Genomic DNA, 15,906 nt, shown 5'->3' with positions numbered 1-15,906 from the left:
TTGCGTGCTCCTTCCTATGTCGTCGTTCTTGTCGCCTATCTATTTGGGTCTCAGGTCCTGAACATGGAATTTGGGTATGAAAAATTTGGTTGAGAATTCGCTTTTCCGACTTCGTAAATCAAGTAAATATCATAAAACAATCTTCGCCTTGGGGGTGATAATCGGTGGATGGTCAGCGGAGGGTCAACGGAGATTGATATTTATCTCCGTTCAAATAAGGTTACCTCAATTTGATAGGTTGAAAATCATTTAGTCGTTCTTGATTCTCATCACGTGAAACCCCGCTGTCGTCCGCCTGCCACTCAATCAGTCAGCCAATTATTCTGTTCTCTATTTTCCGTTTTCCATCTCCCCTTTGAAGATTGCCTGGCATATCAGTGATACATCATTAGTGACAGGCTAATGCTCAAGTATTATGGCCGATCTTGTACCCGCAACTGCTTCAGAATTGCCAGACACTGTATCACAATCTTCCCCCCCCAAAGACGATGCAGAGGATAATTCACGGGAAAAGAAGGTTGTGCCCAAAGCAAGTCGGCAAAGATTCAAGCCACAATTGTCATGCACCTTTTGTAGAACTCGAAAGTATGCGAATAAAATCTGATCTACTCCTTATTGACCTTACTCTGACCCAACCAGATTAAAATGCGACCGCAATTCCCCTTGCAATAATTGCTCCAAGAGAGAATTATCTTCATCATGCACATATATCCACAATTCACGTGCGAAGATATCTCATGTCCAGAGGACCAGAGAGAAACCAAAAGATGTTCAAGACCGAATCCAACATCTAGAGGAGCTAGTCGTGACTTTGATGAATCAAGCCAAAGACACAACAGTGCCGTCGAAACCAACCATCTCACCTGGCTTTCTAAGCTCTACCGTTAAGCCCCGAGAACTCTCATGGCCAGATGATGCTACGATATCTGAAAGTGCGGATTCCATCGGACGTATATCTGTCGAAGATGAGGTGCAGAATTATGTTGGCGGGGCCCATTGGGCGGCAATACTCGAGAATGTATGTATCTCTCTTCGTATAAGTCGATAAGTATCTGACAGTTCCGTAGATAGCCGGCTTGAAAGACTCATTGGGATCTGAGGAATGGCCACAGGGTACAGCTAGTGGAAATAATACTTACGAAGGGCCTAAGCTACTTCTTGGAGACAATAGAAAGTCCTCGAGGGAATCTATTCTTGCTTGTCTCCCGTCGAAACCTCTTGTCGATAACTTGGTTGATCGCTACTTCACTGCGATTGACGCTTCCTGTAAAATAACATATTCTGTGGAGACGGGATTGAACACTAACGAGCATATAGTTATCACTCATGTGCCGACTTTCAAAAAGGAGGTGAGAACTTTCCTTAATATAGAAACCGGCTCATTCGTTAACTCTTTTGTAGTACGCCGAGTTTTGGGATAATCCCAACTCAAAATCTATTTCCTGGATTGGATTACTATTTTCCATAATATGCCTCGCCGCGAACTTTGAATTAAGAACAGGAGATTTCCCAATCTCAGCACTATCAGACTCGGCTGTACGGGACACAGAACAGCGGACCAGATTATATCGTGAGAAAACTGTGCAGTGTCTCATAAGTAGTAACTACACGGAACCAGGACTGTATACTGTCGACACTCTTTTACTTTATTATCTCAGTGAGTATTGCGAAAGCAAGGATACACTATTTGGGTCTTGGATGGTTTTTGGGATGGTTGTCCGCGCAGCAATGAGAATGGGTATGCATCGAGATGCCTCTCATTACCCCAATATATCAGTTTTCCGTGGTGAGATGCAACGTCGACTATGGGGTGCAATATTACTCGTTGATATTCAGACTTCATGTCAAGTTGGACTTCCTCGAATGATAAGCGAAGGGACGTATGATACAAAGCCCCCCAATCACCTCCTAGACGAAGATCTTCATGAAAATATGGTTGCATTACCGCCCATTAGATTGGAGTATGAATCATCACCTATAAGCCACGCACTCTCTAAATATCGCCTTCTTTTGGTATTTGGTAAAATATTTGACGCGTCAAATCTTGTTACTCCTATCTCTAATGATGAAGTCATGAGACTTGAAAAATTGCTCTTTGACGCTCTTGGAGAGGTCCCGGATTTTTTTCGAGTCAGATCCATCCACGATCTCGAAAGCGGTTCTCTTATGTTCAGAGTAAGGAAGTTCTCAATTGAAATGACTTATCTTAAAGCACGTTGTTTTCTTCATCGTAAACTTCTCTCGGAAGCCGAATCATTGCAGAAGCACTCTTACTCTGTCAAAGCGTGTGTCGATTCTTCAATGCTGATTCTACAATATCAAAATTACCTGAACAACGAGACAGCTCAGGGTTCTCCGTTACACGGAATGAAATGGATTACATCTTCTTTAATGACTTACGATTTCCTCTTAGCTGCAACACTTCTTTGTCTCTATCTTGGGCAGTTGATGGCTGCCGAAGAAAAATCTATGGATATCGACCTTCAGGATTTTCCAATCGACTGGACTATAAAAGATATTTCGCACGCTTTATCCAAATCTTACCAAATATGGAACAATCCCGAGATCGCATCGGAAGATACCATGAGATTTTCGAAGGTAATAAAGGCCATGGTAAACAAAGTTGATCATTGGTCTACCGTAAATAAAACCCAAAGAGAGGTTGCAAAGGAGATGACGAATGAATCTAGCCCTGATGCCTTACCCCTTAAGCATCACGACCTTCTTTCCACTTCCATTCCGCACCAAGGCTATCCCCTAAAATATTCTACTCCACATATGTATTCCTTACAATCAAACAACTTCGAGGAGAGCCCAAGTGACTCTACTACACCAAATATCGGTATGATAGGAGACATTTTGAATGATCCGACCGGTCTCGATTGGGTAAGTGATTATTTATTTCTCACTGAATACATACTGATCAATAAACGCAGAGTCTTTGGGATAGCAATTTTCAAGGGAACAGCAATTATATTAATCCAGGGGCTTCATTATATTCTTCCGATCCGTACTTTCCTTTTCAGGAAGCTGGATTTGAGTCCAATTTGGACGGCAGTTGATGATCACTAATTAACTCCCAAGATTGGTTGATTACCAATGCATGGCTTGTCCAAAGCTTATTTATAGATCGCAGCCAGAAAATAGGCTTCCCAAGAAAGCTTAAAGGTTTCCAATGCAACGTGAGCGGGGAATTTTATTATTGGTTGGATGCCCCTGTGTGGCATTCGCTTATTGCATAGTCTGCGCAAGAGAACGGATAACTGAAAGACTGGTAAGTTAAATTCTATTGGTTCCCACACCACCATTCTAAAAAGTTTTTAACAGACTGTACCTCAACGAACTCCGGAGCGATGATGTATGACAAGTGCGATTAGTTGTCACACGAATCGCTAAGTACTGAAGCGGCAGGTAGATGGCCGGCTGATTGTTGAAGACTGCTCGAAATAGTCAGGTGGTCTTTCGCGATATTACCTCTAGAATTAAGAAGGTCTGAACTGCTGATAACGGACTTGATGCAGATCTTCCAGAGCTCATCGTCTCCTTCAAGTGACTGGAGACCTATCAAATGGCTTGTTGTGCAACATTGACGCAATGCGATGTTGGTTATGCCCAAAGTTTTCAGAATTTTCATATGGTACAACTCTATATTTAAGCATATTCATGGGTTCTAGATGTAGTTTCGATTTACATGGTTGAAAACGTGGGGAGAACTAGTCATTTTATTTTGCCTTGCCCCGCATCAAACGCGTGTCCATCGTGATAGGAAAGAAATTGTACCTCATTTTTCCAAAACATACCGAATCTTGCCAATCTATCACCGATCTATGACCGAGAACCAGGTCAAACCTCACTGAAGTGATGCCGTCGTTGTGTGGAAAACATTGCCAAGAAACTGCCAGCCCTCCTTGAATGTGTATCTTGACCTGAATGGTGCTCCACCCCGTATCACCAGCGTCGGATCGGTGAAATGACGATACACGAGGGAGAATCAAGGGAATCTGGATTAGAAGCAGGTGTGCTTGCTAGAGAGATAAAAAGGTATGTGCCCGGATCGTTTTCACAGCTTGATTTGAAGTAGACTCAATTTCCTCCTCAAAACAATACTTTCAGCTTTCATAGCCAAAATCTCTCAGACATGCATTTCGCCAATCGCCACGCGATTCTGCTGATCACTTTCTTTCTCAAACAGAGCATTCTGGCAGCACCAACTGGAGATCCTCTTCTTGGTTACAACCCTTCGAACGTTGTCATCAATCAAGACACCGACAATGTCGACTATGAACTTGCACCAGGCCAAACAGATCCAGCAACTGTAGGCGCCTCTTTGGAATTCAGCACAATCGCGAACCCTCAACCCATCCGAGGCTCCAAAGGTGGCACTGACCCGGGTCCAAGAACTTCACCATACGATATCCTTAACCCCGATAAACTTGCACCTCCAGGCACCGACCATGGAAGTGTGAGCAATGCACAATGGCCTATGGGGCTCAGCCATGCGAAGCTAGGACTCGATCACGGGGGATGGTCGAGACAGCAAAACGTTGACAATATACCTGTTGCCACAGAAATGGCAGGTGTAGATATGCGTTTGGAAGAGGGCGCTTACCGTGAATTACATTGGCATAAGGCGGCAGAGTGGGCTTACATCTTCAATGGGAGTGTGAGACTTCAAGCTGTTAATGATGAAGGCCAGACCTTTGTCGATGATTTGAGTGCGGGTGATGTTTGGTATTTCCCTCCGTAAGTGATCCAAGCCACCGTGTGTTCTATCTCATGCTATGCTCGCTTGAGGTGGGGTGTTACTTGGCGTGATATTTCAGCTTATAATTTTACTAACGAACACTATCTCAGAGGCGTGCCACACTCTCTGCAAGGATTGAAGGGAGGAGTAGAGTTTCTCTTGGTCTTTGATGACGGAAGCTTCTCCGAAGACAATACCTTCTTGGCTTCAGAAGTCTTCGCACATAACCCAGTATGACAAACCCCATAGTACCTGTGATATCAAGAGCTAACATCATCAAGATTGAAGTCCTTTCCAAGAACTTCCAACTTCCCAAATCTGCCTGGTCCGACATCCCTTCCGGAGAACTCTTTATTTTCCCCGGCACAAAGGCTCCCACCGATATAGCCGAACAGAACATCACTGGCTCGGCTGGTCTCGTGCCTAAAGAATTCTCCTACTCCTACCACCTCTCCAAAGCACCTCTGACGCACGATACTCCCGGTGGAACCATTAAGATTCTCGATCCAAAATCCTTTCCTCTCGCAGCTCAATTTTCTGCCGCAGTCGTAACTCTGCACCCTGGAGCTATGCGCGAGATCCACTGGCACACCACGAGTGATGAATGGAACTTTTTCATATCCGGCAGTGCGAGAATCAGTATATATGCAGCCCAGGGGCTAGCAAGAACATTCGATTATCGTGCGGGTGATTGTGGATATATTCCCAAAGGAATGACGCATTATGTTGAGAACACTGGGAATGATGATGTGATATTCATTGAAGTTTTGCAGGCGGATCATTTCTCGGGTGAGTTCTGTTTATTGCTTGTTGTTATGACTTGATGGGATGCTAATGTGTGATAGATATCTCGGTCGGCCAATGGGTTGGTTTGACTCCCAAGCAGATTGTAGCTGATACGCTCAATTTATCCAACGAGACCGTGTCGGCTTTTAAGAAGGAGAAGCAGTATATCGTGACAGGTGATGTCCCGGAGTAAATCGGCTCATAGAATTCTCGGTTTAAAATTTGTCTTTCGTTTTTCTGTTTCTCTCATTCAGGTCTCCTTTCGCTCAATGTTAATTGCTTTTCATTGAATATACGTCTTCATGTATTATCGCAAAGAAGAGGTAGTTTCAGTTCTCCTGCCACTGAAGGCACATGCAACCATTAAGATAGCTTTTCAACAATTCTATGATTTTATCTCTAGCATGTTGAGTGAATTCGAAGACAATATGATTTTTTTGTGAGAAGAGATGCAATTATAGAAAAGTAGATTTTCCAACGGAGATAGTAATGTAACTATACATGACCTTCCTTAGCTGTAAGAAAGATTGTAATACCTGGCTTTTCTTGGCAGTTAGCTATGAGATCATCTGTTTGCAGAGTGGGGTATGCATTGTGTAGATATGATGGATGAATTTCAGCATCCCTTTACAGTAGTCCGTAAAGAATGAAGACTGTATCCTAATCGTGAATTTTTTTAAGCCTGCAGTGTAATCTTACAACATGGATCGATTATTGGATTACGCGAGTTGTGCTTGTTGTAAGATGCCCCATTTGACAGCTGGAATAATAGTGGCCATGAATACCTTGATAATGCTCGCTGATATTCTATAAAATTGGCCCTTTTACTCAAAGCTCTCAAGCAAGCATTGCGAAACGAAGTGTGTTGCAACAGAAAATTGCGTTGAACAACTTTGTATGTGAGCTTACTATGTAAAAAGTATTGAAATTCAAAACCATCGTTTTTTTCACGACAGTGACCTCCAAAAGAGTGATCATCCAGACCTACTTATCTTCTCAGAATTTATTCTCCGCCTTTTCCTTTTTATTTTTCTTCTTATCCGCCTCTTCCAAGAGTTCTTTAAACTCCTCATCACTCTTCCTACCTTCTGTTTGTTGTTCAAATCGCTCCAGATCAGCGTCCATCTGCCTCTTTATATTCTCCTCAACTTCCGTCTTATATTCGCCTACATCTTATCAATATCCTCCTGTGTCCATTGCGCCGCCCGTGCCTTTGCTCTTTCCCTTCTCAACTCTTGCTGAGTATTTCGTTGTTCCGCCTGAAGATTCGTAATTGTTTCCATTCGCTTTTTGACTCTTAAAGATGTCAATTTTCCGTCTCGAAGCGTGGCATCTTTGTCGTGTACAGTGATAAGTTGATCTACAACCGCGCCCATAAATTCTTCATACGCAGTATCGCCTTCGAAAACTTGGACGGCATAAACTTCGACGACATTCCGTACAAGCTCCACTTCTATTTGTTCGTCTAATTGAAAAGCCGTGCCGTATTTCTTTTTGCCTTTCAACTTCGCATCGGGACTTATTGCTTTTGTCCATTAATTCAAGAATCTGCTGCTGGGAGATTTCGAGAATCTTTTCTTTCTCGAAGATTCCTTCGTCAATCTGCGTATTGAAAATTGCTTTTGACTTGATAGTAAAAGGAATTTGTATCTGCTGAACACTACGCATTATCAGACCATACCCCATACTATTGCCGATTTTTGCAGAATAAATTTTCGATGTCTGCTGCATAGTCACTGATCATGACTATCCGTCTAGGCAGTGTGCGAAATCCGGCTGACTCCTCTGGCTGTCCAGGCATGACACCCAGTAGCACAACATCACAAGGCATCATTTAAATATAAGCCTTTATAAATCTCACACCTGGAACGAATACGCTCTAAGCCGAAATGTAGTTGAGATCTTGAATCTAAAAGTCCATACCACTGAAAATCAAATATTGAGCCCCATTTTCATCTTTATTGAACTCGTGTGGAATACTGTCCGATCCTTCCCATTTAAAATAACTCATCGTCTTGATCATCGACACTTTTGGCTCTGTAGTAAATTCTGAGGTTGTCGTTGGATCTACTGATCTTGCATGCCACCTGTGATTCGGATATCTCTTCGTCAACCCCAAAGAATGTTGTCGGATTCTAGAATGGGTTCACCATTAGAGTCTTGGGCCATCTAGTCTATAAGTAATGAATGGCAGCAATGAGATTTTCGACATTCTTGCATGGATTTGGGACAGCCAGGGAGTTGGTTTTATTCTTTACAAAAGAGCAGAATGCAAGATATCTGATAAATTAATAAGAGGCACATATTCCACTGCAGTATGGAAACTCAAAGCTCCTTATTTTGACCCTAAACATACAAAATTTTCTAAAGTGAATGGTCTCGCTTTCCTTAGGACCATGGCGCGAAATGGGTGAAAACACGGGGATTGATTCGAAGACTGAGAACTCTCTCGTGAGTTCGTAATTATGCATTATTTCAACTCGAACCCGTCTACGATCTCCAATGATAATGTGAGTGAAGCTAAATCAGCGGCCAAGCTGGGGAACAACTACGCAAGATATCAGGTGTATATAACGAAGAGAAGATATCACGATATTCTAGAAAACTAATGATATACATAGGTATGCTATTCATATAAGCGAAGTAAAATCAGAGAAAGAAGAAGCGCATTGCAATCATTCATGAAAAATAACCCACCCGGCCTAGCCCAAAAAGAAAAAAGATTTAGCTTCCAGTTATCATCATACATAGAACATAATTTTCCGAGTCAATAATTCCAGCTTGTTTCCAGCCTGAATGCCTACCGTACTCGTCAGACCAGACCAGGGTCTAACCTTTTTATGCTCACCCGCTTCATCTTGGCTCTAATCGCTGAAAACCCAGGAAATTTTTATCAACGATTCCTATTTGAACTCGCCATCTCTCCGTACCTTCCTCTCTCCTTCGTCGTATCGTATGCTTGTAGCACTCTGGTTTGCGATTCGTCCGCCTGAGAGAAGGCATAACCACGCTGTTTACGCATACGCTGAACTTGACGAACCTTGCGAATGGCTTTCTGAAATTGCTCCATTCTGTAATGATTGGTTAGAAAATTGCCTTATAAGAACGGAATCGGAACGGGAACGTACCTTGGTCTATAATCTTGAATGTTGTATTTCTGGATCTCTTGGATATGGTGGTAGGATTGTGGATAATACATCCGTTTAGCGCTATGAGCATAGATTAGCATCTCCTAAAAATAATAACACAGATAACCTTACTATTTCCATGAAAAGTCTCTCAGCAAGCATAACATAGGCAATGCCAAACCTTGAATCCAGAAGACAGGACTTCCAAATAATCGCGGTATAACACCCCCGTATTCCATGGAGAAGCCGAGCTTAGGCGCCACCGTAGCATACACAGCGATAAAAATGATCCAGATTAGCATACTGCCAGGTATGGCAATAACGTGATATTTTGTCCAAACATTTACTACTAGAGCTGCTTTTCCAAGAACAGTTGCCAAGACTGCAGTATAGAGTGCTGTACCCCATACCCAATGGCCCGCTGTTTTGCCGTCGCCCTGGGGCAAATCACGCCACCAGATAAGTTCCGAGGCGATGTATAGAATCAAAGAATGATAGAAACCGTTACCAATCCAGGCCCAGAATGAATGTTGTCTGAAAAAGGTATTCTTTTGACCCAGTTGATAAAGTTGCGGATACCTATCGAGAAGTCGAGCAGATATAAATTGATCAAAGATACCCATTGCAAGTGGAGGGAGCACTGTAAAGAAGACGTTGTAAAATGATAGCGTCCAGGATTCGTAGATGACTTCTCCAGAGAAAACGTTTTGGAATGAATACTGTAGACTGTTAATAGTAGATCAACTTAAAGAACTGTGAAAGCCATACCCAGAATTGTGTCATGTATAGCGTGATGTTTTTGTAGAAAGAATAGAGAATAACTTTGCTAACTCGTTGGTAACTCCATGCGCCATGAACTAGGAGAAGTTTACGCAGATATCTGAATTGTCCGATCGCAACATCAGCACTTCTGGCGGCCTGTAGACCTTCCATACCACTGATACCAACACCAATGTGGGCTGCTTGAATCATTGAGACATCATTCGCTCCATCACCAATGGCCAATAGGATAGATTTCTTATTGCGTTTGACGAGCTTGACGACCAAAGCCTTCTGAAGTGGAGATACACGACAGCATATGACAGCTTTACACATAACAGCAAGATCAAGGAAGTCTTTCTCCAAATCCTTTTCAAGAGCATAAGTTAAAGACTTTCCATCAATAACCAAAGCAAGAGTTTCCATAGCAATGGTGCCATCACCTTGTGTTCGTATGGCATCGAGCTTCTTTTGTATATTGTTCCTAGTATCCATTGCTGTTTCCTCGTTGACGATGAGAAGAGTCATATCTTCACTGATCAGCTTGCAACTCATTCCAATGTTGATAGCAGTCTCTTGGCGATCTCCGGTCAATACCCAGACCTTGATGCCGGCCTCTTGTAGAGTATGGATCGTCTCGGGAACACCATCTTGCAGACGATCTTCAATCGCTGTGGCTCCAAGTAACGTAAAATCCCGCTCCAGAATTTCAGCAGCTTTATCCAATTCGTCAGCACGATTACCACTGACGGTAGTTTGTGCTCTATCAAAGACTGACCACCACTCTTGAAACTCATTCTCAGGAATTTCTCGCATTGCCAGACAAAGTGTTCTTAGACCCTCAGAAGCATATTCTTCCAAATGCTGAAGTGTGACCTCAACATGGGGGTTGTCTGGACCAAGCCGTTCCAAGATAACAGTATCAGCCCCTTTGCAGTAGCATCTGATTTGTCCATCTGGACATCGAAAAATTGCCGACATTCGCTTTCTCGTTGAGTTAAATTCGCAAACCGCAAGAAGCTCATATTCATAAGTCTCCCCCCCTACACTTATCTGTACAGATTTTGGCTTGCGTGCAGTAAACTGGTAACCCATCAAAACAGCACCTTCGACCAGAGCGCCTTCGTCGGGAGATGCTGCTTGGTATTTGATAGCTCCGCCCTTCTCATCAGATCGTTCAGGGATAACGGTATGGCAAGTAGATAAAAGGGCAAGAAAGTGATGAATAGCTAAAGCCGACTCATGCGTTTTGAGATTATCCTTAAGTCGATGAAAGTCATGAACCCCGACCTCCTGACCGTCGATATTGGTGGCTCGGCGATCTTCTGGCACATCCTCTGCGTATTGAATCCCACCGATAGAGCATTGCTTGAATTCCATTTGATTACATGTTAATGTTCCAGTTTTGTCTGAGAAAATGTATTCTACCATACCAAGTTCTTCGACTAAACTCGATGTTCGACAGACAGCTGGGGTATCAGTCTTGTCATGATACATGTCGAGATCGTCATTGATCAAAATTGCATGCCAGTATTTGACCATTTCAATAGTGACGAAAAGAGAAATTGGTACCAGAGCAGAATACAGAACCCAATAAGTGGCTATATCAGAAAAAAATTGCGAGACTTTTTTCGCCGAGGTGATTGAAGCAGAATAACCAAGATAGCTTAATTCTGCTCCCTTGACTGATCTAACTATAACATCACCCAATGAACTTATGACGCTCAACGCGATCAAGATAGCTACGAGCATTAGAACCAGAATATTGAGTTGGCGCTCCACGGCAGTTCTCTTTATCGGCGTTGCCGTCGCATTCCGCATAAGCTTGGTTTCGTGACCAGTAAATACAACAACTCCGTGAATCCAGGGAGTGTTACGTAGTGTTGCACCTCTGAGCAAAAGTTGATCTGGTTGCAAAGAAAGCTCCTTCTCTCCACCGCCAGCAGCCACGGTAAGTGTACCCTCATAGGTATATAGACTGCTGTTCGGTTGTTCCGATCGTAGCTTTCCGCCCAATCTACTAAGTTCGTTGGAACTGACCATCACACATGTTTCTGGAATGGCCTGCTTGATTTTGAGATTAGTCTCACCGTCTAGATTGGCAGTCTCAATATAGCATAGTCCCTCCGGTTCCGAACTGGCTAGTAAAATAATATCTGCAGGAAATGACTCTTCGGATTCTACACGAACGATGTCGCCAACTGAAACATTGATCCATTTAGTATCCGCGAATGAAGACCCGCGTAAAACACGAGCCTTTGAATTGTTCAGCGAAGTATCAGATGTTTTTCTCCTGTAGTCCTCAACTACTTCTTTACCGGCAGATACCAAGAGGACCAAGATCAAAGGTCCGATGGTGGTGTATTGGTTCGTTGGGGAAATATCGGGAATCTGTTGCAATGCTGCAGTAAACAAGAAGAATAGATTGGCAAATTTAGAAAACTGCTCGAACAAGAACTTCGGTAGAAAGGTCGCAGCGTTGTACTTGGCTGTAGATATGTGATTATCCACATATTTGCTTGCGCTGTTGGCAGGGGGATTGTTGAGATGTATAATTCTGGGACCAAGAGTTGAAGGATCTGGCTTTCCTCTACCAAATCCAAATTTGAATTTCCCCAGCTTACTTTCAGATTGTACAGGCGTTTCAGGTTCATGTGTATCTGCTCGATTCCTCGCCCCGGCTTCAGTCAATGGTAGATCCATTTCCGAATACTCAGCCCCCATTCCAAACATACTCTTCGCCTTGCCCATGATTCCACCTCCCAAGCTCATTATGCTACTGCGATTTCGACCATGACCCCTCATTTCTGCCCCATCACCAGGAATTGCTGTTCCATGTTGATAATACTCCGAAGAATGCCCATCATCCGGGAAATCGTCCAAATCATCCGCATATCGTTGATAATTATTCAATCCTGAAGTTTGACTGTATGATGCTGAGTTTGCATGAATGTATGGCGGTTGTGCTCCACTCGGTTGATAGCCAGGCCCTCCTGGGAGATTGTTGGTGGTAGATGGCGTAGAAGGAGATGGTGCGCCAACGAAGTTGTCGTAAGAAATTGAAGGTCTGGGGTTCGACTCATCATGATCTGCATTGTAGGCGCGCAAAAGGTCGTCATCATTCATAGGGGCGCGCTGCCCGGTGTGGTAAATTGGTTGTTCATCGTGTAAATCGAGAAGTAAGTCGTCCCGATTATTTGAAGGCTGTCCAGCCATGCTGGAATACAGCTCGAGGTCGTCGCACTCAATGCGGAGATCAAATTCTGATCATGCGATTCCTGGTTGTCCAAAATAGTCGTGATGTTTTGCAAACTTAGAAATTCGTTGTCCTCTTCACTTGTTATTGTTGCATAGCCTCTTTATGAGATTTAGGGATGGCGGATGTAATGTGAGTGCCGCTTAAGTTCGTCAACGGCAACCAATTCTTTCGTGTGTTGTAAACCGCGTACTTCAATGTATTGTTCTGTCTTCGTGTTCGTTAAATGCGTAATAAACTCAGGGTCAATTCGGGAGTCTTTTTGAAATTCGTATTAAGTCTTGGAATCATGTCTTGGTTGCTAAATTAAGATTGACATCCACAATAATATAAAGATGGTTATAATAATAAATTACAGGGAGAGCTCTAGCTCGCTTCAGCCTTCTACGCAAGGCCATCAGGTCCCGCCTCGCCCGCATTCTTACTTTCCCGCAATTGACAACTGACATCACATCACATAAAAGTCGATTACAATTTCAACTAATACTCATCATAACGTCTCGAAATGGTTTGCGCAAAGTGCCAGAAGAAATCTTCTACTACCTCTCTGGCAACTCCAGAGGTCAAGAAGAAGAATGACATGTATCTTGGTTCGCCAGCTGGATCATCATCATCTAAGGCTGGCACGAAGACCTCCGCCACCCTGGGGAATAATGGTATAGGCAAGGTAAGATCCAATTCTATGGCGCACAATTTTACCATTGTTGATATTGTAATGGCAGAGTAAATTGTTGTCGAAATCTGCTAGGAATCCTTATGCTACATACTCGACAACTTGCACTGGTAAAGAATGCAGCACCAAGGTTGACCAGGGAAGAAAGTATTGTCTGAAGTGCTCATACAAAGCCAACGGTTATGCACCACATTTCGTCTCGAATGGATCGTGAAGGTTCTAACAGAAAACAGCTTGCGCAATGTGTGGAAAGTCGAATGCAAAAACGTCATCGGCTCCAGTTGTCGCTGGACAAAAATTCAATTTAAAGTGAGAAATTGCGCAAGTGAAAGCTTGGGGTAAATACTAGAATGAAATATGTGGAGATGGCGCCCGGAGTATACGCAGGGTTTCTAAGACGAGCAAAGAATGGCTTGCAGATTTACTTGGTGATTATATATTGGCAGGAAGCATTACAACTTTTATTATTGTTCAGATGGATATTCAAGCTGAGGCACTCGAGAACATAGGATTATACCGATTGTGGAACATGCATTCCCACACCTCTTGGAGCACATACCTGATTACTACATACACATAATAGACTACGATTTCGAATATACATTAAACGCACGATAACCGACATGTCAACAGTCAAAATTCTGATTTCACGAGATAGCACTAGCCGAATGATACAAATAGTTATGAAAGGAAACTCTACGTTTAGATCCAGAGAGGTGGACAACTGGCCCTAATAATATAACTATCTACAGATGTACAAGTCTTTGTGGAGACCCCACACGTTTCTCCTATATTAGATTTCTAGTGGCAGTTCCACGAGTATTGATATATAACGATCAAACTGTCCCAATCTGAAATTTGACTCCAATGTCACATCAATCTTAACTTTCCTATCGAATCGTGGAATGAGTATAGATTTCACATCCTCTGCTACAATTCATGTCAGCTTTGTGCCTAGAGATCAGGTATGCGAGGAAGGAATACCAAGGCGACCGTTGAAAACGAGCTCCGAGCGTCGTTTGCAAGTGAATGCCTTCGAGTTCACGTTGTAAACGACTTCCATCACAACCGAGGATGCATTGTTTCGTCGCGTGTAGTCTCTCATGGTGGTTGATTGTGATGTATCGTGTTACGTGTTATTGTCTCAGCGGTATGTCTTTAAGTTTGGCAGATGTGTTAAATATTCTGGTTGTAAGATTTTATATCTACCTATATACGTCTTTGTCGGATCGGAATTCACATTGGGTGATTCGGAGGCTCAAACAATTAAGATATGAGAATAGTTGACCCGAATGTGATTGTATTTCCTGATTCTCGTTTCTGCTTCATTGGATGAATTCTAGTAATTCAAAAAATGGAAACAATTGGTGCTCGAGGTGAATATGGATGCCATGTGTGATTCACGAGTCAAGTGCCCCCCATTTCAGCTAAAGCCAAGATCTTTGATATTTGCAACAAGCCAAAAGCACGACTCACTATCACATGTTCTACCCCTCTCAATCCTCAAACCATGTCGCTCGCTCAACATCTTCCTCGCCCTCAAAACACCCAAAACATCACCCACCACCAACACCTCGTCCTAACAACGTCCCTCTCCTAACCCCCTTATAACACAATATGCTACGGATTTTTCCTAATCAAACCCGTCACTACCATGAATCTCCTCTAACGCGGGCCTGTCGATATCCTCAATAAAGACAACCTCGTCTCCTACATTCCCAAATCTGCATGTTAGGAATTAGATGTTCAACCCAAATATCAACCCAGAAATCTCTAAAGTTTTGAAAATCTATGGACAATATTCATGATCTAAAGTGGAGGATGGTGAGCGAGGGTTGGGTGAATAATAGGTTTGATGGGGAGGTGAGAGGGGTGGAGGATGGGCGGAGACGGTGGGGCGGTTGGATTGCTGTGGGTTGTTATAGGGATATGTATTTCGTTTCTTCCGCCGGATATGTAGTGAGTTGGCTTATTGTGTGTGGTTATGGAACTAAGAATGATGTGAGGATGAACTTGTATAATAATGAAAGACTTTGTGGCTCGAATTCGGTTATTTTGTTAGCCTCATCTTACGCCTTTATTTTCTATTCAATTTTCTGATTGTCGAGCTATATTGAATCCCTTTCATGAATATTAGGATGGTTCCGAAATCTAGCGGAAGTCTGGGGTATCGTAACATATCAATTCATTTGTGCTATGGGCACATGTTTGTATAATCGAAAACCGTTCTTTTCTGGCTTTGCTCGGATCTTTACCTATAGGTTCGAGTAATTTATTCGTCAAGACCAAAGTTCGGTACCGCCCATAATCAGATATTAGATTCTTTCTCAAGGCTGACATCCTCAATATGTTCAACGATTATTGTATTCAAAAAGTTTATACCTCAACTTCACCCCTCCTTCCATTCGGATGATGCAAGTGTGAATGTTAATGAGTGTATTGCCAAGGCTTATATGGATTGGATCTGATACTGACGAATGAAGTCTTACTACCGATTGAGCTTGAATCCAGTAAGTTTAGCTTACTGAAACTGAATTCCATGTATCCAGCTATTAATAAG

General features: G+C 42.9%; 5 protein-coding genes across 5 annotated transcripts; 3 read left to right on the top strand and 2 right to left on the bottom strand.

Moving 5' to 3' along the window:
- Positions 1–415: 415 nt before the first annotated feature.
- EAF02_007898 (uncharacterized protein) lies at positions 416–3,062 on the top strand (the record flags this gene model as incomplete). The annotated part of the gene is made up of 6 exons (XM_038903946.1): positions 416–585; positions 640–1,018; positions 1,068–1,266; positions 1,318–1,349; positions 1,402–2,886; positions 2,937–3,062. The coding sequence occupies 6 exons, from the start codon at positions 416–418 to the stop codon at positions 3,060–3,062; spliced, it is 2,391 nt and encodes a 796-aa protein (XP_038756227.1).
- Positions 3,063–3,856: 794 nt separating this feature from the next.
- On the top strand, positions 3,857–5,723 carry EAF02_007897 (uncharacterized protein; the record flags this gene model as incomplete). Its single annotated transcript, XM_038903945.1, has 4 exons — positions 4,139–4,743; positions 4,855–4,975; positions 5,026–5,533; positions 5,590–5,723. 4 exons carry the CDS (start codon positions 4,139–4,141, stop codon positions 5,721–5,723), a joined length of 1,368 nt encoding a protein of 455 aa, XP_038756226.1.
- A 973-nt stretch (positions 5,724–6,696) lies between these two features.
- On the bottom strand, positions 6,697–7,331 carry EAF02_007896 (uncharacterized protein; the record flags this gene model as incomplete). Its single annotated transcript, XM_038903944.1, has 2 exons — positions 6,697–7,048; positions 7,219–7,331. 2 exons carry the CDS (start codon positions 7,329–7,331, stop codon positions 6,697–6,699), a joined length of 465 nt encoding a protein of 154 aa, XP_038756225.1.
- Positions 7,332–8,423: 1,092 nt separating this feature from the next.
- On the bottom strand, positions 8,424–12,633 carry EAF02_007895 (uncharacterized protein; the record flags this gene model as incomplete). The annotated part of the gene is made up of 4 exons (XM_038903943.1): positions 8,424–8,601; positions 8,659–8,739; positions 8,791–9,377; positions 9,427–12,633. 4 exons carry the CDS (start codon positions 12,631–12,633, stop codon positions 8,424–8,426), a joined length of 4,053 nt encoding a protein of 1,350 aa, XP_038756224.1.
- A 492-nt stretch (positions 12,634–13,125) lies between these two features.
- EAF02_007894 (uncharacterized protein) lies at positions 13,126–14,645 on the top strand. The gene is made up of 3 exons (XM_038903942.1): positions 13,126–13,340; positions 13,396–13,525; positions 13,580–14,645. Exons 1-3 carry the CDS (start codon positions 13,179–13,181, stop codon positions 13,657–13,659), a joined length of 372 nt encoding a protein of 123 aa, XP_038756223.1. The 5' UTR covers positions 13,126–13,178; the 3' UTR covers positions 13,660–14,645.
- Positions 14,646–15,906: the final 1,261 nt, after the last annotated feature.

The sequence above is a fragment of the Botrytis sinoallii genome (assembly GCF_014898435.1).
Source record: "Botrytis sinoallii strain Bc 23 chromosome Unknown BSIN_014, whole genome shotgun sequence".
NCBI lineage: Eukaryota > Fungi > Ascomycota > Leotiomycetes > Helotiales > Sclerotiniaceae > Botrytis > Botrytis sinoallii.
Note: the sequence above shows the minus strand (reverse complement) of the source record. Positions and strands in the feature narration are given on the sequence as shown.